This window comes from Nelumbo nucifera, chromosome 1, assembly GCF_055504915.1.
Source record: "Nelumbo nucifera cultivar China Antique chromosome 1, China Antique-T2T, whole genome shotgun sequence".
In the NCBI taxonomy this organism is placed as follows: domain Eukaryota; kingdom Viridiplantae; phylum Streptophyta; class Magnoliopsida; order Proteales; family Nelumbonaceae; genus Nelumbo; species Nelumbo nucifera.
Genome location: NC_142649.1, coordinates 78,246,695 through 78,271,218, shown reverse-complemented (window position 1 = coordinate 78,271,218; position 24,524 = coordinate 78,246,695). Strand labels below are relative to the sequence as shown.

Genomic DNA, 24,524 nt, shown 5'->3' with positions numbered 1-24,524 from the left:
CTCACGTATGGACATGATGCGGTGACCCATCCCACATACGGTTGCAACCCAAAGCCCATCTCGAGCACAATCCTGACCCATTAATGTGGGGACCCGTAGCACACACGATCTACATTGGGCGTCAAAATCCATCCCCAGTATGGTTTTCAGCTTATCAGTAGTAACACCTGTCCTACGCATGGTCTTGGCACGACCACTCGCCACCAGTGTCACCATCAGTGACCACTAGTCGAGGCCGATGCCTCGTATAGATTCACTGCGATACTAGCAAAATGCATGACCGAGGGGCACGTATGTCTCATACCCGAATGCAGCACGGTGCCGAGCTCTCTAAAGCTAATGCTGAGGTATCTGCGCAATCGATCCTCCATAGCACTCCTCAAAGGCAGAATAAAAGCCTAAGTCGATGCCACCGTGATCAAAGACAAAGCACGTCCTCGACGAGTCGAAGCCGAGGCCGAGGTCCTTGCCAAAGAATGCCACTCAGTGCCTCCCTGCGAGGATAACACACTCTCTTCGGCCGAAGTTGAGGTCCTCAGCTAAGACCTTCACCACAACCTTGAGAGTGAGGGGCAAATGATATAGGCGCTTGTGGCAAGCTAATGGCACGCGGAGTAGAAGCCGACGTGTGGCGCAGGCCCAATGGCATGACTGCATGCGGCGACCTTGGATGGTCGTGCAATAAGGTCAGACCGCATCCTAGCCGTCCGTGCCCACCTACTCCCAAGTGGTCTCAAGTATAAATAGGAGGCAATCCCCCAAAGGTGAGGGATCCAAACTCTCTATTACTTGATACTTAGTTACTTCCATTGTGACTGTCTTAGTTGTCCCAGCTCAGGCAGTCCCCACCTTAGGTTAACACTCGGGGCTTCTGACTTTTTTCTCTCTTCACAGGACTGACTTATAGGCCCTCGGTCACAGAGAACCTTGGACTCATCAACCGGCTCAGAAAGCAAAGTTACTTTGTTACCCTCGGCCCATCCAAGGGCAGCAACATAAACCGAAATAAATAACTGATTTTTTAAAAAATAAAAAATAAACCTAATTGATATCTGAATTAATCAAATCAAACCAAATAAAAACTAATTTATGTGATTTGATTCAGTTTTCCTTTTATCATTCGAATTTGAACATCCCTATTCCTAAATAAAGTTAAGAGGGCGTTAGTGGGTATACAGTAAACACATATCCAATACAATACGGATTGAATTTGGATAGGATCCAAATTTGAATTAAGAAAAACAGATACCGTTTGCAACCCTATTCTTTATCACGCACATATACATGTCACGTGCATTCATTTCCATTAATATAATAGCCTTGCTCTTAAACTTGTACTATGGACGTGTGATGTGTGGATAGGGTTAAATATTGGATGGGACATCTAAACATTATGGCACCTCTCATATAGTCATATATGCTATCCACAAAACTATTCATACATTCCTACCCACATAAAACCAATACCGTGTATTGGAAACATCTCTCCGCATGAACGACAAAAGGAAGATATTCTCCGTACACAGCTGTAATGTCGAACGAACGAATTGTGGGTAGAAGATCTGAGTCTGCATTATGCACCTATTGTAAGGTAGTGTTCACACGTATGGGAATTAGGTTGTAGTACGATTTTGTACCAGTATAAATGCATGGGAGTTCAAATGAAAAAATGCAAATTCTGATTTATTTTATTTTGTACTTCAATCATAAAATTTGAAATAAAAATAAATCAAAATTTGCATTCCAGTCATTTGCACTATGATAATTTTGCATCAATGCAATGCAAATCAACCAAACACAGCATAAGGTTCACTTCATGTCGAAAGGAGAGAAGTCCAAACTTCTCGTAATCGTAGAACGAAAGCATAAAAAGAGGTTCAGTTCAAATGCCGCTTTCAGCTCGGGCTGTTTGATAATAGCTGAAGCTGCTAAACTGAATGACTCATGATCCTCCCACGTATCAACCTCCACCTTTACGTGTAGGACTCCGACGTATCCACCTTTACGTATCAACCCTCCTCCACTTCACACGTTTCAGACGCCGACGCTCCAATTTTCCTTCCTCCTTTCTCCTCCCCAAGGGGGTTGAGTCATGGACATGGTGAAAGAAAGACAACGATCTCCGCCCAAGCGTCAGAATATAAAGGAGAAAGAGGGGGAGGGGGAGAGTGATGCCTGCAGAGATCGACTCAGCAATTTGCCCGATAACCTAATTCACCACATCTTATCGTTTATGGACACCATCTACGCCGTTCGAACTTCTGTACTGTCGAGAAGATGGAGGCATCTTTGGACTTCCATCCCTTGCCTCAGCTTCGACGTTGACATTATGCACTTTGCAACCCCTGATGAGCCTGAGATCTACGAGGGCGAATGGGATCATTTTATGGATTTAGTAGATGAGATCTTGATTCGTCGTGACGGCTCCGACATTCGCAAATTCCGTTTCAGAGACGATGATGTCGATTTTTTAAGCAAAGTGAATCGCTTGGAAAGGGCTCTCTGGTATGCGGTGCGACACAACGTCCAAGAGCTTCAGCTGGAGATCAATGGGGATGGCTTTGAGTTTCCACCCTGCATCTTTTCCTGTGAATCACTGCGAACCCTCGAATTGAATCCACGTTTACAATGCATGGACTTTTATAACCCCATGGGTTTTGTGGGGCTTAAAACAATGTATCTTTGTTGCTTCAATTTTGAGGAAAATACTAGTGGAGATCCCTTCTCAACATGTCCAGTTCTGGAGAATTTGGTCTTGGAACACTGCTGTTTTCCCCCCACGGAGGTTTTTAGTATTTCTGCTCTTCAACTCACAAACTTGGTTATATTGAATCCCATAAAAAATCGTACATGTCCTAGTCCTAAGATGATGATTTCTGCCCCCAGACTCACATCCTTCAAGTATGAAAGCTGCGTTACCTTAAACTTTAATTTCCAGAACCTTTGTTCCATAGATAAAGTAGATATAAACCTATGTCCATTCGAACGTTCTCGACCAAATATAGGAGAAGATTTCTGTGTCATTCCTCAAGAACTGGCCGGGATGCTTAAAGGTCTCCGTAATGCCAAGGACGTTGTATTATCTTTTCTGGCTCTACAGGTATCACCACAATTTCACACATTATATTTCTTATTAGAAATAAGCCGATTATGTGATTAAGCTAGAAACTGTTTGATGAATTGTTTCTTCCATTTATTTTATGGAAAATAACTTAATTTACTCAAAAAAAAAAGCTTTGGATTTTGGCCATATCATGAGGTGTTAGTTTTTCTCAAATATATCTTTATGTCTGTTTTTCATGTGCCCAGGTTCTGTCCACCTTGTCCGGTTTAGAATCTGAGCCTTCTCCATTTTGTAATTTGAAGTCTCTCAGGTTGAGACATAACCATAACGATATAATAACTTATTTAATTAAGGACTCTCCTAGTTTTGAAACTATGGTGGTGGACCATCCGAGGTAATTTCCAATTCCAAGCCCTCTGTGTTCGTTTGGTTGTTGATATTTCGGCCTACTGTGCTGATTATTTAATTCAAAAGGATTTGCTAACTCTCAACTTGTTGTGTCATTATCTCGTCTGATACATGCAAGGCTTAAATTGGAGAACACAGGTGAGCATGGATGTTGTTAGCTAATGATGTGCAACAGCAGCACCTTGAGCCAGATCGGTGTTTTTCAATTGTCAAGGCTTCAAAACAGAGTTTGCATTTGTGGCTTTTTTCTCATCTTTAGAAGAAACAGCGTTCTTGGGGAAATATACTGGTATTACTACTGAAAGTTTGTCAGGTAGGCAGCAATACTGATTGTAGCAGCCTGGAGGTGATTGTTCTATGCATCAAAGAATTCTCTCTCTTGAAAATCAAAATTCTATTGTAGATTTTCTGGATTGCAATTTTGGACTTAGGCAAATGTATATTCTCTCAGAAGTTAGAACCTTTATCCATGCTTTAATAACTAAATAGTTCTAAATTATTTAAGTTTCTTTGTTTCCCGTTCTTCTCAGTTTAGTCATTTTCCTTTACCAAATTACTTAAGTTCGATTTGGCAAAGTAAAATCTGCAGTACATGCAATGAAGGGTGGATTAAACTAAGCATGCATATGATCCTTGAGCAAATCGAATTTGGTAGGTCATACACTGAAGAATTTGGGGCTTCAGGAAATTGCTTGCCATCTTTGAAATGTATCAAGTTCGATTTGAAAGTAAAATCTGCATGTACATGCAATTAAGGGTGGATCAAACTAATAGCATGCATATGATTGATGGTTTTGGAGTTACAAAAACAAAGTTAGATCCAACAGATCTTCTTTTCAAGAGAGAAATTCGACTTCTATCTATACAAATAGATTCAAATGTGTCAAGTTAATCGGAGCCTCTCCTTGTTCAAAAATGTCAGCCAAACCAATGGTACCATGCTATTTAGGTAATAAAAGATTCAAGTAATATACTAGTAGTGGGTTTATGTGGGGAATATACCCTAATGTTGGAGATACAAGGGGGTGAAAATGGTCACAAGTAGGTACTTGAGAAGTTAAGGAATTCCCTTGAGTCTAACGGCAGACCTCTAGCTACAAATGTCTAGAGTGTGATTAACTTTTGGTATTTAATGTTTGTTTCCATGGTTTTCTTGTGCTAGTTTGTGTTGATTTTATCCCCAATATAATACCATATCTGTTTATGTTCTTTTCTTTCAATGGTATACCCCCTCCCCTAGAGTTGGCATCTGCTGCAATGCTGCAATCATGGTTTTGTTGCAACATTTTGATAATCTGTATCAATAACTATAGTGAAATAGTCCAGATGTATGTTTGTTTAGATTCGTTCAATTAATTTGAGTTGAGAGTTTGGTGTAGATAATAAATATGCATTGGGGTGGATAATGCAAGCATGAATTTTTCATGGGTTTATGTTCAATATCAATGGTAAGTTTCAAGATGTGGAAAACATTAATATGGTTGTTGGATGGGGGTAAAGATGGAGAGAGCTCAGATCTTTGAAGAGGCTACAAGATGGAGAAAGGCCATGAAAGTGGAGGCTAAAGACTTCATCTTTGAGGAAATAAGAATCAGAGGGTGTTACAGCATAAAGATAAGGGAATCTAAGAAGGCTACAGTTCTGGTGGAAGGCTTAGAGACGGCAGAATGGATTAAAAATTTCTTGAATGAAGCAGCAACAAAAGGAAAACAAATCTGTTGGAAGGAAAATTGCACAAAGTCAGGTAGAAGATATGTAGTAGAAAGTAAACAGAATTCAAAAGGATCGTTCATCTCCCTAACTGAGTTCTTCAACAAAGGAAGGAAACAAATGGTCTGTTTCCCTGCCGGGAAAAACAGTCAAGGGTGGCGAGGAGTGATTGAGATTTTAACTGATTCATAGGTGGAGGGAGTCTACAGCAGGAGAAAAAATAAACTGTAGAAGGCAAGGTATTATTTGCTGCAAACTCATCGGTATTAATTGGAGGATGAGTATAACCCAGGGTTTTATAGCCATGGCAAACCACAATAGTAACTCTATTAAATGCAAGCTTCAGTATAGATCACTGGAATAAAATGTTAGTGGTCGAAGCTAAGAATCTGATTAGGATTGGAGGTTGGTTGCTGATATCTTGATGTGCAAGTTGGGATTAAGGAAGACTTTCATATTAACTCCCTTCAACAGTAAGAAGACAGTATTGGATCCTCTTGAAAACTTGGTGGAAGTTGAGGCTTTGAGTTTTCAAGAGGATATGGGATCCTTTACTCTGTATAAATGGTCTCTTTCTTCTAATTTGAAATCTTATGCCATTGAAGATGGAGTTATAGTCAGGTTGATTGGGCTGCCTTTCCGTCTTTCGAAACATGATGTGGCCGTCTCTATTGCTGCATTACATGGAGCTCGGCTTGGTGGGGAGTTTTGGGGAGATTTGCGCTCTGCTGCCTTGTTACTGAATGGAGTTAAACCAGAGGAGATCCCTACGAAGATCACTCTTCGGGCTGAAGGACTGTCACAGGTGTGGATAGCTCCTCCATTGAAGCTTCCCTGTGGTTAGAAGCTAGATAGGAAGAAGATGAACCGTGGAAGCACAAGCTCTATTTGGCAGTCTAGGATTGGAGAATCAGAGGAAATGGAAAGTTTCACTAAAATGGGCAAGCACAGGTTCAACCAACCAAAAGATATGGGCAGGATAGATGGTCAAATACGTGAGTTACAAGGTAAAGGACTGACAACCAAAAGAACCTTTGCTCAGGTGCTAGTTTCAGGCGCCAGAAATTGGAATGAGTTAATCCATTTGAACATAAAAGAAAAAACTGGATTGACCAAGGAAGTTGAGCCGGCTCTTGAGAGTGTTGAGCCGTTGGGTCAACCCGAGAGGGATTGCCCTTTAAAAACTCACGTGACCAAGCTTTTGATTCAGGCTGTGTCCAATGTATCGTTTGGGCCTTTAGAAAAGCTCATCACTTGGCCATCTGGATCTAGCCCATTTGATAAGAAGTCACATGCTCCCTTTAGAAAAGCCCATCACGTGACCGAATCAGAAAACATGCTCATTTCAATGAATCCTTCGAAAAAAACTCCCTTGACCCTCTCAAGATCGTTGCAATCCCAAGTCTGTTTGACGTAGTGATCTTGAGAACGATGATGATATGTCAACTGAAGCTAAGGGCGTTTCAGATTCAGACTCAGAAGACACTCTAAGCCTTGGAAGCGTGAATCTACAAGTCACAAAGGAGTTGTGGGAAGATGAAAGTTTGAACATAGCTCTTTTCCTAGAGGAAGTTTCAGAAGGCCTTGAAAATGAGGATAAGGGGAATCTAGCAGCAACTATAGAGGACAGTCAGGGTACAAATACTCTAGCAACCAAATCCATTCCAGGAAAGCAACTATCAAAGAGTTTCAGTATGGTGGGGCAAAAACTTTTTTTGACATTTATTGTAAATGAATAAAGTACATAATTGATTCATGTTATTATGGTGTGTTTCTGTGTAATACGCTTAAACTGGACACTTAAGAGACTCGTGTTAGTTTAGAATATTCACAGCCGTTGGATAGATCTGGGGAGGTTTATCCTGCCAAGGTTGACACTAATGTGTTGTCAAGTTGGTTGGGTTGGTTTTTCTCAGTCGCTAAGGTGAGGCCTAAAGTACATGTAGTGTGGGTTTGCTTGAAACCCTGAACCAGACTATTTTTTCAGTTATGTCCTAAACCTTGGAGACAGATGGGCAAAATTGGAAAGTTACACTTAACCTCTAGACTCGATTATGGTACTGCATTAGGTATTGGATTGGTCTGTCTTTGATATGTCAATCAGTGAGATCCTTAGCGGGGTCAAAACTTGGGTATGTTGGGGCAGCTTGAGAATTAATCTGAGTGGGTGATCATAGTGATAGAATCAGCCCCTTTGTTGGACAAAGTGAATGATCAAGGAATGTTCTCTCTGATGGAAACCTAAACTACCGGCAGTTGATTTCAAACTTATTGAGATTTGTTTTTGCAAAATATAATTATATAGAGATATACATATATATTATAGTTTTACAAAATGTTTGCAAAAATGTTTTAATTCCCAAAATCCATGTGAGCAGAGAGTACAACACTGTACCTTGCAGCCGAGGGAGGGGTTCTTTCTTGTCGGGCAGTGTTTGATCATTATGGGCTGAGAGGTTAAGTGTAAGACCATTTAGGGTTTTTACCTAATGGGCTAATATCACATAAGTCCATAGTCCTTGGACCTTCATAAGGTGGTTGGACCTAGGGACCATTTAGTGTAAACGTTGGGCCTACTAAAAGCCCATACTGATAGGCTTAGGGGTTCACTGTCTTCAGTAGTGAATTCGGCCAGGCTTTATAATAGAGGTTAGGCTAAACCCACTTGGCTTTTGTGGAGATCAATGTTAGGGTCTCACGCCATACAAAGAGAGCCAAGCTAGCCAACAATTAAAAGGAAATGAGCTTGAAAGTTTAATGGGCCTAAAGCTCAATTCGAATTAGGGTTTAATGAGATTAATTAAAAGGGGTGAGTTTGAGATTAGATATGCTTTTAGATCATCAAGAGGATAAGATATGTCTTATCCACTTAGGAGTTCAGATCCAAATAAAGATTTGGATCAAAGAATCCTCTCCTGATATGATTAGGAAGCTAATCCAAGAAGGACTATAAATAGAGGGAGAAATCCTTCTGTTAAACACTTTTGTGAATCTCAAATCTTCTCTCTACTCTTGCTGCCCTACCTTGTTCGATCTTTAGTTCTTGGAGTGATCAAGATTAGATCTTGATATTGTTTCTTGTTAGAAGAAACAATTTTGAAGTTGTGCTCACATCCCTGCGTGATTCTTGCTGAAGAATTGGGGTTCTTGTTGAAGAATCTCTTTGTTGATCCCACCTCACTCTAAGTTGTGCCATTTTCAGTGGATGAAGGATTTGGTGAACTCTTTGGGTGTGAATACTCACATTGGGAACTATTGATGATTCTGTATCAGGTACATCCCTTCCTTAATCTTGGTTTCATATTTGGTCCGGTTTGTTTCAAGAATGAACCTTGAAAAATGTAGTTTTTCTAAATCAGGGAATAAGATTACCTGAAGGGAGAGAAATTTTTGAAATTTCGCCCAACCACCCTGCATGGTTCGACTATCCATATGATAGATCTCTCTTTCCTTCAGAGGGGGTTGGATGTGATATAGGGGAAGAAAGCTCTTTATCGAGTAAAAGGTAGGTGGAGGAACTAGAGAGCATCTAGGAGCAAATTTCTGCCTTGTTGGAAGAATATAAACGTAAAGAAGAGCATGTGGAGGCAACACCAAAAAAGTCATAATGCATTGGGACCACTTGTAGTGAGAAGAAAGGAAGAGGAAAAGTCAAAGAGTGCAAAGGAAAACATTCTAATAAAAGCAGAAAGAAAAAAGAGATCAGAAGTAGAAATATTACTCTTAGACATTGAAGGGGATTTAGAATTCAGTGGAAAATGGGAAAGGAGGAAGGCTCCTAAGTGAAGGATAGAGGGTGTCAGGAGAGTGTTCTTTTACAACTGTGGTGATGAAGATCATCAGCTAGAATGTGAGAGGTTTAGGAAGTGTAAGGAAAATAAGGTTGATAAAGGATTTGCTAAGGAGGAAAAGGTCGGATGTTGTATTAATGCAGAAAACCAAACTAATAGGTTTACATAGAAGATGGGTTAGAAGTGTGAGGAAAGCAAGAGGTGTGAATTGGTGCTCAACTCCCTCTTGGGGAGCCTTTTTTGGAAATAGGATATGGTAGAATCATTAGAGGACCTAATAGGCAAATTTTCTATCTCTTTGAAGTTCAAGATGGTGGAGGATGGTTTTACTTGGGTGCTAGCCAATATGTATGGGCCAAATAATTAGAGAGAGAAATGAATTGTGGGAAGAGCTTCACAGGATTCAAGGTTATGGGAAGGTCTTTGGTGTTTAGGTGGAGATTTTAATGTAATAAGGTTCCTAAATGAGTTACACAATCCCCAACAAGCTATCACTACTAGCATGAGGAGGTTCAATGATTTTATCAATAATTGTGGTTTAAAAGAATTTCCTTTGCTACGGACCAACTTTACCTGGTCCAACTTTCAGGAGAACCCTTCTTACTCAAAATTAGATAGATTCTTTTTCAATGAAAGTTGGGAAGCACACTAGAGGGGGTTGGTAGCTAAGGCTTTGCCTAGAGTTATATTAAACCATTGCCCTATCGAGCTAAGCTAAGAAACTTTTGGTGGACCTAGACCTTTTAGGTTTGAGAACATGTGTCTAACACATTTAGACTTTGTGTTGAAGGTTGAGGAATGGTGGAAAGAAGAGACTAGGGGAGTGAAGTAGAAAGGGGTGAGGTTCCATAAGAAATTAAAAAGTTTGAGAGCTAAACTAAAAGATAGAAATAGGGAGGACTTTGGTAGGGTGGAAGAGCTCAAAGCTAAATTGTCAACTCAAATTGAGGATCTAGATTCAAAAGGAGTATCAAAGGATCATGAGTGCACAAGAAAGAGAGTTGAGATGGAAGTTTAAGAAAGAATTAGAAGAGATCCTTTTGAGGGAGGAAATCTCCTAGAGGCAAAAATCTAGGCATAAGTGGATCAAGGAAGGGGATGGGAATACCAAGTTTTTCATGATATGGCCAATAGGAGGAGGAAAAACTTTGTGGCTAAGCTTGAGGTCGAGGGAGTGGAAATTGAGTCAAGAGGAGATAACTAACTATTTTGTAGTCCACTTTAAATCCATTTTGAGTAGACCTTTGGGGAGTCGGGTGAGAGTGAAGGATTTGGATTAGCCAAGTTAATCTACCTTAGCGATGGGTTGGCTAGAAAGAAACTTTGAAGAAGAGGAGATCAGGAAAGTTGTCTTCTCAATGAATAGATCAAAGGCACCTGGACCTGATGGATTTATTATGACCTTTTATCAATACTGTTGGAACATTATCAAAGAAGACTTGTTTGAGGATTTTAGGGAGTTTGAAAACAACCATGTTATTAGTCGGAGGATAAATGCTACCTTCCTAGCTATTATCCTTAAGAGACTAGATGCAAAACATGCATCCTAAAGATTTTAGGCCAATCAGTTTGGTGACCAACATATACAAGATTGTGTCAATAGTCTGATCATTGAGACTCGAAAAGGTTCTTCCCTCTCTCATTACTCAAGCTCAAGGAGCCTTTGTATAGGATAGACAAATTATAGATTAGATCCTTATAGAAAATGAATGTGTAGAGGAGATGAGGAGATCAGGTAATCAAGGCTTTGTTTGTAAGTTAGATATTAAGAAAGCCTACGACATGGTGGATTGGAATTTTTTATTAGAACTTAGAAGTGTTAAGGAAATGTGGATTTGGGGACAGATGGTGTAGTTGGGTGAGTGGTTGTATAACCTCTTGTCATTTTTCAGTTTTAGTTAATGGTGGGGTCAAGGATTTTTCCCAGCTTGTAGAGGGTTTAGACAAGGTGATCCACTTTCACCTTTCTTTTTACACTCGTGGCAGTGGTGTTTAGTAGAATGATTTATAAAGTAGATAAGGAGTAGCTAATAAATGGTTGGAGGATAGGTAGAAATAATGTCTCGGTGACCCACCAGTTTGTGGATGATATTATCATTTTCTATGAGGGAGAGGCCTAAGGAGAGAGGAACCTGAGATCTCTTATTAAATCCTTCGAGTCTACCTACAACTTGATAAAAGTTGCATGGTGGGAATCAATTTGGAGAAGGGGAAGAAGAGGTTATTGCAGATTGCTTAAGATGTTCTATGTCCCATTGGCCTTTGACCTATTTGGGGCTTCCTCTAGGAACTAACCCCAAAGAAAGTTGATTTTAGTATCCAATTGTGGAAAAGCTTGAAAAGAGGTTGGCATCCTGAAAGAAGAGTTATATTTCTACAAGGGGTAAAGTGACATTAATTAGGGCTACACTTGCTAGTCTGTTGATTTATCTTCTATAGGTATTCAGGATATTCTCAAGGGAAGCTAAAAAGTTCGAAAAACTAATGAGGGATTTTTTGTGGGAGCCAAGGGAAGTGAAGAAAGACCATTTGATTAAGTGGGAGATAGTTAGCAGAAGCAAGGAAGAAGGGGGATTAGGACTAAGTAACCTAATTCATAAGAATGAAACTCTGCTAGGGAAGTGGTTATGGAGATGGCCTTTGGAGAGGGAGAAACTGTGGCACAAGGTGGTGACTAGCATTTATGGCTGTTTGGAGAATGGATGGGATGTTGGGATATCCGTCCCTTACAACACCATGTAAGGTAATACATGGTGTTCTTCCCCATTTTCTATCCATGGTGTTCTTCCCCATTTTCTTAGTCTAGTCAGGTACAATGTCTACTTTGGAAATAATGTTCGTTTTTGGGAAGAACTTTGGATGGGAAACCAACCCCTTAAAGACCTTTTTCCATCTCTTTACTTTCTATCCCGTTACAAGAAAGAGCCAATTTCCAAGTTCACCTCTTCCTCGGTTTCTCCCTTGGCATTGAACTGGGATTTTGGTTTTCGAAGAGGGTTAAGTGATGATGAACATACTTGTGTTTTGGAACTTTTGTCATCACTCGAGTCCACTTGTTTGGATCCCCCAATTTTGATTTAAGAATTTGGACCCCTAACCCGAGAGGCTGTTTTACTTGCTCCTCTTTCAAATCCCTTTTCTCTTCTTCTGCACCCTTGGCTTTCCCAATTAAAGAAGTCTGGATCATACCTATTTCCCTAAAGATTATTGTTTTCTGTTGGGAAGTCTAATATGGTAAGATTAATACCTTTGAAAACCTGTAGAGGAAGAGACCAAATTGGTGCTTATATCCGAACTGGTGTGTCCTTTGTAAAGCTCAAAGCGAGGATTGTTACCACTTATTGATTTCTTGTTCTTTTGTTGCAGCTCTATGGGATTGGATTTTTGGGCTATTTGAGAGTAGGTGGAACCTACCATCTAATATTAGTTTGTTGTTTAGTCTGTCTACTTTTGAGTGGCACACAGAGAGGGAGAATTATGTGGAAGGGTATTAGAGCTTTGTGGACCGTTTGGTAAGAAAGAAACACCATAATTTTTTTTGAAAAGGAAAGGAGTGTGTCAGAAGTTGACTGTGTTTTGACAAGGGCAATTTGGTGGTTGGAAACATTAAACCTGTTTGATAGTTATTCCTTTGATGACCTGTGGAGGAACTTTCGATTAGTCAGTAGCCAATACTTTTACTAGGAATAACAGACTTTTAGTACAATGGGAGCCACCTGGGGAGGAGTTCGTTAAGCTGAATTTTGATGGGAATAATAGAGGTAACCCTGGACCCTCTGGTATTGGAGTTCTGAGAAATAAAGACAGTATGATCATATCCTTGTATTCAGGGCCTGTGGGTCTAGGACTATTAGGGCTGAATTGTTTGCTGTGGTACAAGGTATCTAGCTTGCAAACCAGTTAGGGATAGAGCACTCGCTTATTGAAGGGGACTCTCAAGTGGTGGTGGGATGGCTGCTGAATCCAGACTCTGTGATTTAGGGCTATAGAGATCTCTTTAAAAAGGTCAAATGGCTAAAAAGAAATATGATAGTCAGCTGATTCACTTGTTAAACAGGGGGTTTCTCGGGACCCTTTATTTTGGGCTACCTTTTAATCATGTTCATCTGACCTTGTAATGCTGTAATCAATCTTGAAGGAAATGTCGCATCTTGTGCCTTTTCTTGGGTTGCCTGTAACTCTTATTTTCTAGATTAATAAAATACTTATTCATTAATAAAAAAATATTTCATGGGTTTATTCCTTATTGTTTAATATTAGGATTCCATCTCCATAAGAAAATAGACAAGAAAAGATCATTTTAATATTTAAAATTCACAAAATCTTTGCTATACAATAGACTTTCAAGTAGTTAATCTACAAGCAAAACACGTGGAGCATCTATATTGGTTTACATAACTAGTTTTTCTCTAGTTTGTGATTTTTCAACTTGATAAACAACTGAATAACATAAAGTATTATAAATTAATTACCTTTATGAAACAATCAATGGCCATAGGGAAAATGAAAGACATAATTACCAAATCGCAAGAATCCATCCACAGCAATAGCATCACCTACATTGAATAATGGTGCAGTAACCATTGGTTCATTGATAAAATTATGGCACAGCAAGCCACAAAGTGCGGGAATCCACTCTATAGGCTAAGTTTGGAAGGAGTGCAAATACAAATTGAGCCATAATGTCATAGGGAAGGAGATGGGAGTTTTCTAGACTGGAGCTAAATGCGGATAGTGCACAGGCAATAGCATTTGAGATGGGAGGGAGACAAGGATTACTTGGGGACGAGGTAGAGTCACTTGAGAAAGAAGTGTTTTTACATTCTTGCAGTTTAAGATAGAATAAGAGAATTAATCCACAGATTGTGCAACTTTCATCTTTGAACCATTGGAACCCCCAATCTTGTGTGGATGGGAAGATATGGTATATTATGATTGTGCCACATTAACCTAATATTTGAGATACACTTGTTTGAAGCTGATATGGTATATTATGATTTGCTCACTATTATAAACATAATTGTAGAGTATCTTAATCCAGAGGGAAGGGGGAAATTAAGATATGTTATACACGTGGTGTGTATAATGGGCTACGTAATCCAATCAGGAAGTGTTGGTACAATTTTTTGACTGATGTGTCCAACTTGTTAGATTTTCAACTGCGTCAGTCTCGGGTTATTATTATGGCCATTCAAGTTAAACAAAATGCAAAATCTAACTTGACGCCCAACTTAGTAGCAAATGTTGGCAGCAAATTCAGTCCCTATTGAATACCATAGGATCCAATTATACATTCAACCAAATAAAAGCATTTAGGAAAGGTGCCTACTGATCTTTAATTCAGGGAAGTTCAAATTGGGGTACATTTGTTGCATCTAGATTTCAATCAATTACATTAAAGAATTGGTCCATATTCTCCAAAGTGTACTTTAAAGTCTGATGGTTGGCTACACGATGTAGTGGGTGCATCATAGATTTATAGTAAAAAAAAAAAAAGCAGAAAGGAAAATCCTAGGGCTGCAAGTCAGGTTGGGTTAGGTCTGATTGAGGCCAACCCTAAGTTCTAAACCCCCAACCCTAACCCTAACACAACCTGATCTACCCAATCCTAACCCTAACCTTAACTAAATTCCTTCAACCCTAACCCAACCCAATCCAAAGGTTGGGCCCAACCCAATCCAAAGGTTGGGCCCAACCCAACCTTCTTCCCATCCCCTAAAATCTTGTAGAACTTCTTAATCTTAGATCTTAAGTTAAATTTCATTACATATATTAATCCTATGTTTTATTAGTATTTATTTGTTGATGTTTTTATTGGTTCTTTTAAGTACAAAATTCAGAAAAAAATGTTTTAAATGACTATAGTTTATTATAATGACTTATAATAGATCTTTTATGGGCAGCAAGATATGGGTGACAAACAACAGAGAGGAGATAAAGAATAAAATATTCAGAAAACATAAAATATGTTATCTATTTTCAATTAGGATTAAGTGAAGTGATTATCTTAAGTGAAATAAATGATAGTATGTGGTACTGGCTATACAACTATTATGCATCTAAACAAATCAATGTATGACCATATATATAATATGTACTATAGAGTTGGGTTCGGGTTGCCTAAGGGGTCAACCCTAACCCAACCCGAAGTAAAGTTGGGTTCATAAATTTCAACCCTAATCCTAACCCGAGCATCAACTTGATCCAACCCAATTCGACTTTTTTGGGTTGGGTTCGGGCTAACCCGGCCCAAGTTTTGAGCATTAGAGAAACCTCTACCTCAGGTCAATTCTATTAGCTATCTAGTTATTATTAAACATTGAAGCTACAAAATAAATATTTAAACTCAAGCTCGGTTCATCTCAACTCAGGCAAACATTGAAGCTGCCTAACGAACCCAAAACCATGATCTTCTAGGGGTGAACCTAAAGATGATGGGATCATCTTGTTGTGCACTTGTACTTTTTTTTTTTTATCAATAATAGATTCATTAAATTCATTAAAACATCAGAATAATAATTACAACAAGGAAGACAAACACTCTTATCTTCCGAATATAACTTAAGCCCTCAAGAAAAGAAAAGAAAAGGAAAAGAAGGAACCATTAAATTACAACTTGGCCCAAAACATTGGTTCCCTTTCTATCCCTTGTTTAGCTAATCCATCAGCTATAGAATTACCTGATCTTTTAACCCAACTTATCCTGACTTCCATCTCCTGCACCAGTTACTTGAATTTCCTCCTTTCATTGCTGTAGTTCCATAAACTACTGTTGTCTTTAATCAACCACCCTATCACCACCTCCTAGTCCCCTTTAATTATGAGTTTTCTGATATTCATCTCCTTAGCTTTCTAGACTCCTTCCATAACTACCAAGATCTCAGCTCTAGGGGAGTCACCCACTCTAATTGGGTCTAAGAACAAGGCAGAAATGATCATGTTCTCATCCATAAAACACCCCCAATCCTTGATTGTCCAGGATTCCCCCTACAACTCCCATCAAAGTTTAATTTTAAGAAACTAGTAGGGGGGTCCAAGACACCCTCATTACTAATTTGGTCTGTGTGTAGTTTGCAATCTCACCTCACTTCCTCAACATGTCATCCACTATGTAGTTTGTGAATAGCTCTAAAGATTTCAACCACTGTGAAGCCCTTATATGGATCACAACCCTTAATTCTTTAGCCCCTCTCTCAATTTCTGTGAAGATCCTAGAATTTCTTTCTTCCCATAGTGACCAACCTACTGCAGCCCTTAGTCCTTTCTACATAGTCCTTCCCCTTTTCATGCACCAATTGAAAAAAGAAGGGGAGAAGAGGCTTTGCAAGTCTGATGGAGAGTTCCACCTACGCCCAAAGAGAGAAAAAACCAACTCCCAAATTGACTTTGCAAATTGGAAAGACACTAGTAAGTAAAAACCAATCTCCCCATCCGCTTTGCAAAGAACACACCAATGAGGTGACAAGCAAGTATTGGGTCTCTTCTTTTGGAGAAAATCACTAGTCTTGAATCTTTTCAGATAAGCTTCCCAACAAAAACTACCAACCCTAGGAGGAATTGTTCTGCACCAAACCTCATGAAACGGGAAAGGGGAGGTTGCAAGACTGGTGGACTAGCATAAGACCTTGAAGAAGGAAGTACAAGAAAAAGAGCCCGTGGGGGTAGGCGTCCAAATTCTAGAGTCTACCTTAGAGGGGTCTAAGAAAACATTATCAAGAAGTTCAAGTAGGCTAAAAATACTGTCGAGGTCTGAGTCCCTCACAACCCTTCTCAGACCCATGTTTCACTCAAACCCAGAACTGGAAGAGGAAGGGGTTTAGAAAGAAGAAACTGGTTCATTTTTAAAATCAGAGAGAGCATACAAAGAAGGAAACTAGTCCTTAAGAGGAACATTCCCCACCCAAGTTTGTTCCCAAAATTTTATGAAATTACCTGAATTCAAATCATACTTAACAAGAGGGGAAAAAACTGGTAGCAGATCATGAATGACTTTCTAAGGTGAGGTGCTTGTGGTCCTAGTTCTGATTTTAGCATCCCATCCATTTTGCTCCATTCCATGTATGCTTGCCACTATTCTATCCCATAGCTTCTCCTACTCCAAAGGAAACCTCCACAACCACTTCCCCAAAATGGTCATATTCCTTTTTTCGATGTTCCCAAGCCCCATACCACCATAGATTTTACTCCTGGTCACCACCTTCCAACTAACTCTAATCCCTCTTCTTCTGTCCCAGCTCCCAAAAGTAACCTCTCATCAACCTCTCCAACCTACTAGAAACCTTCATTGGAATTTTGAACACTGATAAGAAATAAATGGGTAACTTTGCTAATGTGGCCTTGATCAATGTAGTCCTTCCATCAAGAGAAAGGTAATTCTTTTTCTAAGAGACAAGTCCTTTTTCAAATCTTTCCACCATCGGATTCCAGAAGCTCTCTCTCTTAGGATTGTCACCTAAGAGCAACCCTAGATAACTCAATGGCCATCCTGAAATTTCACACCCAAGCACTTATGCACTCTCCCTAATCTCTCCCTCTGCCATATTCACAGCCACTACCCAACTTTTCCCAAAGTTCACCTTCAAGTTTGACATTTGCTTAAAGAGTTGAATCACTAGTTTCAAGTTCTTGATGAAACTCACATTACCTCATTCACAAAACAAGATCGTATCATCAACAAACTGTAAGTGAATGAGTGGGATGTCCTCCCTTCCAACCCTCCAACCTCTAATGAGGCCCCTAGAGTCTACTCAGTGAATCAGTTTCCCTAGAATATCAACAAGTAGTAAGAACAAGAAAGGAGATAGGGGGTCTCCCCGTCTTGTACCCCTAATGGTTGAAAAGAAATTTACCACTGTCCCATTCACTAGTACTGAATAATGACAATTTCGAACACAACCAATGATCCATTTACACCATCTAGTCCCAAACCCCAATTTAGTCATAATTTTCCTAAAAAATTCCTAATCCACCAAGCTATAAGGCTTCTCCAAATCTAACTTACAAACCACTCCCTTCTTTTTAACCTTCTTGAAATTCTTCACACTCTCATTAGCAATAAGGATTTGATCAATAATCTGTCTTCCACTCACAAAGGCACATTGATTTTGTTCAATGATCTCTGACAGTACCTCCTTCAGTCTCAAAGATAACACTTTTGCAATGATCTTGTACAAGCTATTTACAAACTGATTGGTCTAAAGTCCCTTGGGTGTGAAGCTTTTTTCTTTTTGGGAATCATAGCTATAAAAGTGGAGTTCATCCCTGGATTAACAATTCATCTCCTATGAAATTCCTCAAAAATCAACAGAATGTCATCTTTCAAAATATCCTAATAGTCTAGATAAAAAGCCATTGTGAATCCATCTGACTCTAGAGCTTTTGTTTTGTCCATAGAGAACATAGTCTCCTTAATCTCTTCCAAGTCAAACTTTCTTTCCAATCTTCTCCTGTTATCCCCCCCTACATTTGGCCAGTCCAATCATTTTCCCTACACCCCTCCACTTACAAGCCTTCTTAGAATGGATTTAAAGTGTTCTACACATGCCCCAGCTATCTCCTCTTGTTGAGTTAACTCAACTCCATCTACAACCAATTTGGAAATGAAGTTTCTCCTTCTCCTTCCATCTGCCAAAGAATGAAAGTACTTGGTATTTCTATCTCCCTCTTACAACCATTTACACATAGATTTTTGCCTCCAACTTATTTCCTCTTTTTGCAGGCATTTCTCTAATTGTCTTTTCAAACCTCTTCTAAGTTCATTGTTTTCCTCTTTAAATTCTCTCTTTTCTTCTTTAGTGTCAAGGCTTTCAAGTTGGTCCATCAGAGCTCTGTTTCTTTCTTCTAGCCTCCCAAATTCCAATAGATTCCACTCCTTGATCTTTGCTTTCAAGAATTGTAGTTTCTTATGGAATGTTATCCCCTCCCATTCCACCAATGTGTTATACTCATTCCACCACTCCCTTACTCTATTGGTAAACCCGGGATGGAGTAACTACATATTTTCAAATCTAAAAGGGGTAAGTCCTCTACTCCTCTCTTCCTTGCATATCACCATGGGCCAATGATCCGATGTCACCCTAGGTAGAGCTCTAGATGCCAACTTCCCTTGATGTTCTTCCCAGTCCAAAGGGAACAAGAACCTATCCAACTTAGAGCATATGGGCCTAGATTGGAGATTTGACCAAGTAACATATCACCATGGGCCAATAATCCGATGTCACCCTAGGTAGAGCTCTAGATGCCAACTTCCCCTTATGTTCTTCCTAGTCCAAAGGGAACAAGAACCTATCCAACTTAGAGCATATGGGCCTACATTGGAGATTTGACCAAGTAAATGTCTTCTGGGCTAGAGGTATCTCCTTGAGCTCAAAGGCATCCACAAACCTGTTAAACTTCCTCATGTTAGTTGCCAAGGCCCACCCCACAACCCTCTTACATCAACCAATTCCTCCCACAATTCCTTTCTCTCTGTAGTCATTTGGTCTGTAGACATTTGTAAGCACCCATACATATCCATCCTTCTGTTGTTGTGCACTTGTACTTAGAGTTGTCTCAAGTTGGTCATTGAACTTCAAAATGTATCACTACAATACTTGATCTTCCAAAAACTGTCAATTTAGTCCTCACCATTAACAGTCTATCAATTATCTATATCACGTGATGACATGCGCTATGGTTTTAAAAACCGGATGGTTGGGCCAGAAAAATTGAGAACCGGTAGGTCTAGTTCCATTTCACCCTAAAACCACTTTTTGGCCAATAACCCTTGATTTGGTTAGCAATCTGTTGGCCCGGGTGATTGAATGGGCTGTCCATTCAAACCAAATGGTTAGACCATTCAACCCGGGAACTGGTCCCCAGAACGATTCCCTATCTGGTTCGGTTTTAAAAACCTTGGCATGTGCAACTTAAAACTTTTGAAAATGTCAAAACTATCCTTAAAAAGAAGACACTGTTCATTGTCTTCTACCTTTTCTACCAAAGAGGAGAATCCTTTGATTCCAGTAAACTGGTCACGTAAAGTAGCAACACCATGGCCAACAAAATTGTTGTTTCAGTCCATGAAATGGTTCTCAAATAAACCATGGGAGATCACAAGCCCTTGTGCCAAATCCGATTACAAAAGCGCACTCCCGAGCGCTCTGGAATACTGCGTCGTTTGTCCTAATACAAGTTCGTACCTAATGCAGTTGCTTGGGAAAAAATTGGAATTGAGAAGAGCTTCTAGCATTCTGTTGTTGTAGACATAAATTAATATTAATTTGTTGGATATGCCTGTTTTAGCATGAACATTAAGATTCATGGATTCTTTTTACCTTTCATAGTTATATGTTCCCAAGTTATTCTCTTGGTTGGTAGTTAGTTGGAGAAAGATGAATGTGGACAGTAAGGTACTCATATATCAGAGGGTGTTTACTTTGTTGCTACCCCATTCCATCCTTTCGGTGGTGCTATTGATGTTATTGTTGTCGAGCAGCAGGATGGGACCTCTCGGAGCACACCCTTGTATGTACGATTTGTCAAATTCAAGAGTGTCCTCAAAGGTGTTGCATGCAAAAGTTGTTTGCATAAAGTATATGTTTGATTCTGTTTATATTTATTGAGTAAACATTTTATATTTGTGTGGTTGTAAAACCAAGAAAAGTAATTAATGAGGGCGTTTATGACACATATGTGTCATTAGGCACCACATCAGCAAAGGGGCCAATAAATGCCTATCCATTGGGGGAAGCTTCCTGAAATGGGAGAAGCGCATAGAAATTGATGTTTTGTAAACATCAATACATACGGATGCAGATAATGAGGTATTTGCTGATGGGGCACTTATGTGGCAGCGTTTACTCAATAAACATAAATGGAACCAAATACGTACAAAAATATCAATATAGTTAGTACCAATAATAATAATGACAATGCGAGGAGCGAGGGAATAGTGGGATTATGCATGCACTCCCAATTATGCTTTTTGGATTTTTATGTTTAGGGAAAATTCCCGATAGGTACTCTATACTTTAGGCCAAGTGCCAATTTAGTACCCGAATTTTAAAACGTGACAATCTAATACCCAAACTTTCAATTTGCGACGATCTAGTACCCGTCGTTAATTCACCACCAGTCAGAACCATCACATGATATCAAGTGCGGTTTAAACATTTTCATTATGCCAAAACTAACCTTTGTGAAAAGATTCGAACCGTTTTACCCTTTTCCCTTCCTATTTCCCTAATCCCCTTTCTCTTCAATCTATGTTGAAGGAATGAAAGAGGAGAGGAGACTTCACTCAACTCCGAAGGAAATTTTCCATAAAATAGAGGGTACTGAAGGAATTTTCTCTATTTTCAATAGAAATGTATATTGCTTTACTTTCTCCACTAGTGAATGAGATTTGATTGTAAATAAAATATGTTTTTGTATACATTTTTATCGACTTATCTTATATATATATTAATAGGATAGGGGTGTTCTCTCCGTGTAGGAAATGGAATCTACTCGTGTGAGTAGATTTCTACTTGAGAGCGACCCATTTTCTATTAATAGATATATATAAGATAATTAGATATATATAATTATCTAATTATATAAATATATATTAGTTATTATAAATATTGTTAATAACTAGATATCGAACTATTCGAACGGTTTTGATCATGTTTTATTTTTTTAATTTTTTAATTTTTTTTATTAGAACAGGCCAACAGTTCGGTTCGAACATCGGACCGTTCAGCCCGATAACTGGACCCTTGACCGGTTTGGTCTTCGGGTCGGTTTTAAAAACCATGATGTTATGTCATTCGAGCGTGTAACTCATACGACCCGAAAAGGGAACCATTTTGGCCACCGATTTTTGGGTTGATGGTTCGATCGCCCGGTTCAAATTGACGACCCATTTTGACAACAAAAATTAAAAAAGAAAATAGCCAAAAACCATTAAACGGGTCAATGGGTTGATGGTTTGACCACTCAGGTCAATGGGTTGTTGACCGATTCAATAGTTTTTGGCCAAGGACCGAGATTGGGGTAAAACAGAATTGGTTGCTTGGATAGTTCCCAATTAAAAAAAATAAAAAAAAACGGATGACCCATTTTGACAACAAAAACTATAGGCAAAACGGAACCGTTCTGACCATTGGTTTTTGGGTTGACGGTTCGACTGTTTGGTTCGAACGGATGGCCCGTTTTGACAACAAAAATTAAAAAAATAAAAAAAATGACCAAAAGCCATTAAACGGGTTAATGGTTCAACCGCCCGAGTCAATGGGGCATTGACCGATTCAACGATTTTTTGCCAAGGACCAAAATTAGGATAAAACATAACCAGTTGCCTAAATGGTTCTTAATTAAAAAAAAACGATAAAAAACCATTGAACAGGTCAATGGGTCGATGGTTCGACCGCTCGAATCATTGAATTGTTGATCGATTCAACGGTTTTTGAAGAAAGACCAAGTCAATGGATCAACGGGTCGACGGTTCTATTCCAGCCCCTGCGAAGCAGGCCCCTCCGCTAGTATCTTTTTTATTGTAAATCAATAATAGAATGGCAATTTGAAATTTGCACGTGAAAACAACGTACACGCGTGAAGAGATATATTTTCAGTTTCCGGTTTCCACAAGGCTATGGCTCCCACTTGTATGGATTAATGGACGATTTAAATTCTGCTTGTTCCTATATCTAGGATCATATAGGAAGACTATCGATCGGAGTCATGGAAGAAGAATGGGGGTATCCTATATCCAACCGTGGTGCCGTGGTGGTAACAAAAAGCAGAAAGCGGGAGATGCCGGTGTTGCTGTTGATAGAATCAGCCATTTGCCCGTTAACGTTCTTCACCACATCTGTCGAGAAGATGGAGGTTTCTTTGGACTTCTGTACCCAACCTTGACTCGTCTGCAACCTTTGTTCAGGGTGTGACGAATGGACCAACCGTACTTCTTTTATCGAGTTCGTGGATCGTGTCCTGATTCTGCGCGACGATTCCGACGTTCGAAAATTCCGTTTCTCCAGCGACGTTTACCACTGTACCCGTTGCCTGGAACTCTTTCTCTCTCTCTCTTTCTCTTATGCAGTACGACACAATGTTCAAGAGGTTGAACTTGACATCAGGTGCAGTGATGAATTTGGGTTTCCATGCTGCTTTTCTTCATGTGCAGCACAAGCCGATCGAACCCCAACTATGCTGTCGTGAAATTGGGTTCGTGTGTGGTTTTGGTGAGGCTCAGAGCGGTGCATCTCTCTAAGTTGACAATTTCTTTTGAAAATCTCATTGGAGAGGGCTTATCGAGCTGTCCGGTTCTTGAAAATTTGATCTTAGAGAAGTGCCATTTCGTGGGCAATTTCAGTGTTTCTGCTCGTCAACTTATTAAGAAGCTAGACATACTGAAACCAATCAAAGATGCCTCAGTAGTTGATCCCAAGATTTATATTTCTGCACAAAAACTCATCTCCTTCAAGTTCAAAGGTTTCTATACTTTAGACTGATATATTCAAGGCGTTTCTTCTGTAGATAAAATAGATATCGATCTGCGCCCAATAAACCATGATCTACCGCATTGTACACAAGAAGATCCCACAATTATTGCTCTAGAACTGATGGAGATGTTCACAGGCCTCCACAATGCCAAGAATGTCACATTTTCTTTTCTGGCTATTGAGGTATGATCACATTCTTCCTCCCTCTAAATATCAAATATTGGAGGGTTTCCCACCATGTGCTTCTGCATTCTTTTAGCTTCAAAGTGATCGCCACCGTTCTCTCATTCTCCCTACGACCATCCAATAGTTTTTCTATGATAGAACACTGTCGTTGTAATTAATCCTCTAATCGATCTAAACAATTTAATTTCTAGATTTTCTATATAGAGATTGTATAAATGATTTACAAACTTGAGGAAAAAAAAACAAACATTGACTGAGAATCTGAGATGCTAAATTAGAGAGGCGGATCATAGCTTCAAGTAGGTCTTGCACACTGGACCTATTTGGTTAAGATTGAACTAGATCATTCACATGTGATGGGTGGACCTTTTCTAGCTATAAAAGGGTATTTACCATACACTTCATCCATTAACTTGGTATAGGATGATGCATAAAATTCTTTGCCTTTCCTATGTCTCAGAATTTTCTTAAACATATCTAATGTTTTCCTTCTATATATTTTGTGGCAAAGGTTCTCTCTAATGTGCCTAGTTTGAGATGTGAATACAACTTGTTATTGTGGAGCATCAAAACCTCAAGTGATCAGATGGACTTCAATATGTCAAAGGCTTAAAATAAAGTTTGGGCTTGTCTTGTTGCCGTTTTGTTGAAGAACTCAGTGGATTTGGCAAAATCTTTAGCAAGACTCGAAAAGTTTGGTAATTCTGAGATGCAACTCTTGAACTACTTATGCAGATGTAAGTTTGTTGAAAGCTTTATGCAATATACCTATCTATAAGATAGTGTTAAATTATCACAATTCATTCATTTTACTTTATCTTTCTGTGTTTCATTGCCCCTCTTGATCTTCATTATTTTTGAATGAGAATGAGAAGACAAGGCTTGAGTGTGCTTTAA

General features: G+C 39.3%; 1 protein-coding gene across 2 annotated transcripts; it reads left to right on the top strand.

Annotated features, from left to right (window-relative positions):
• The first annotated feature begins 1,931 nt into the window (after positions 1–1,931).
• LOC104605683 (F-box/LRR-repeat protein 25-like) lies at positions 1,932–24,341 on the top strand. 2 transcript variants are annotated; one of them, XM_010270533.3, is made up of 3 exons: positions 1,960–3,100; positions 3,310–3,458; positions 3,591–3,976. In XM_010270533.3, the coding sequence occupies exons 1-3, from the start codon at positions 2,093–2,095 to the stop codon at positions 3,628–3,630; spliced, it is 1,197 nt and encodes a 398-aa protein (XP_010268835.1). In that variant the 5' UTR covers positions 1,960–2,092; the 3' UTR covers positions 3,631–3,976. The 2 variants fall into 2 exon arrangements, with proteins under 2 accessions (XP_088742828.1, XP_010268835.1); XM_088886702.1 differs by lacking the exons at positions 3,310–3,458; positions 3,591–3,976 and adding an exon at positions 24,139–24,341 and having other exon boundaries at positions 1,932–3,100.
• Positions 24,342–24,524: the final 183 nt, after the last annotated feature.

Bases quoted from the DNA above. Each gene is read 5' to 3' on its own strand.
- LOC104605683 (XM_010270533.3), top strand. From the start codon at position 2,093: ATGGACATGGTGAAAGAAAGACAACGATCTCCGCCCAAGCGTCAGAAT. The intron at 3,101-3,309 runs GTATCACCACAA...TCATGTGCCCAG, and splicing joins TATCTTTTCTGGCTCTACAG to GTTCTGTCCACCTTGTCCGG. The intron at 3,459-3,590 runs GTAATTTCCAAT...GATACATGCAAG, and splicing joins ATGGTGGTGGACCATCCGAG to GCTTAAATTGGAGAACACAG.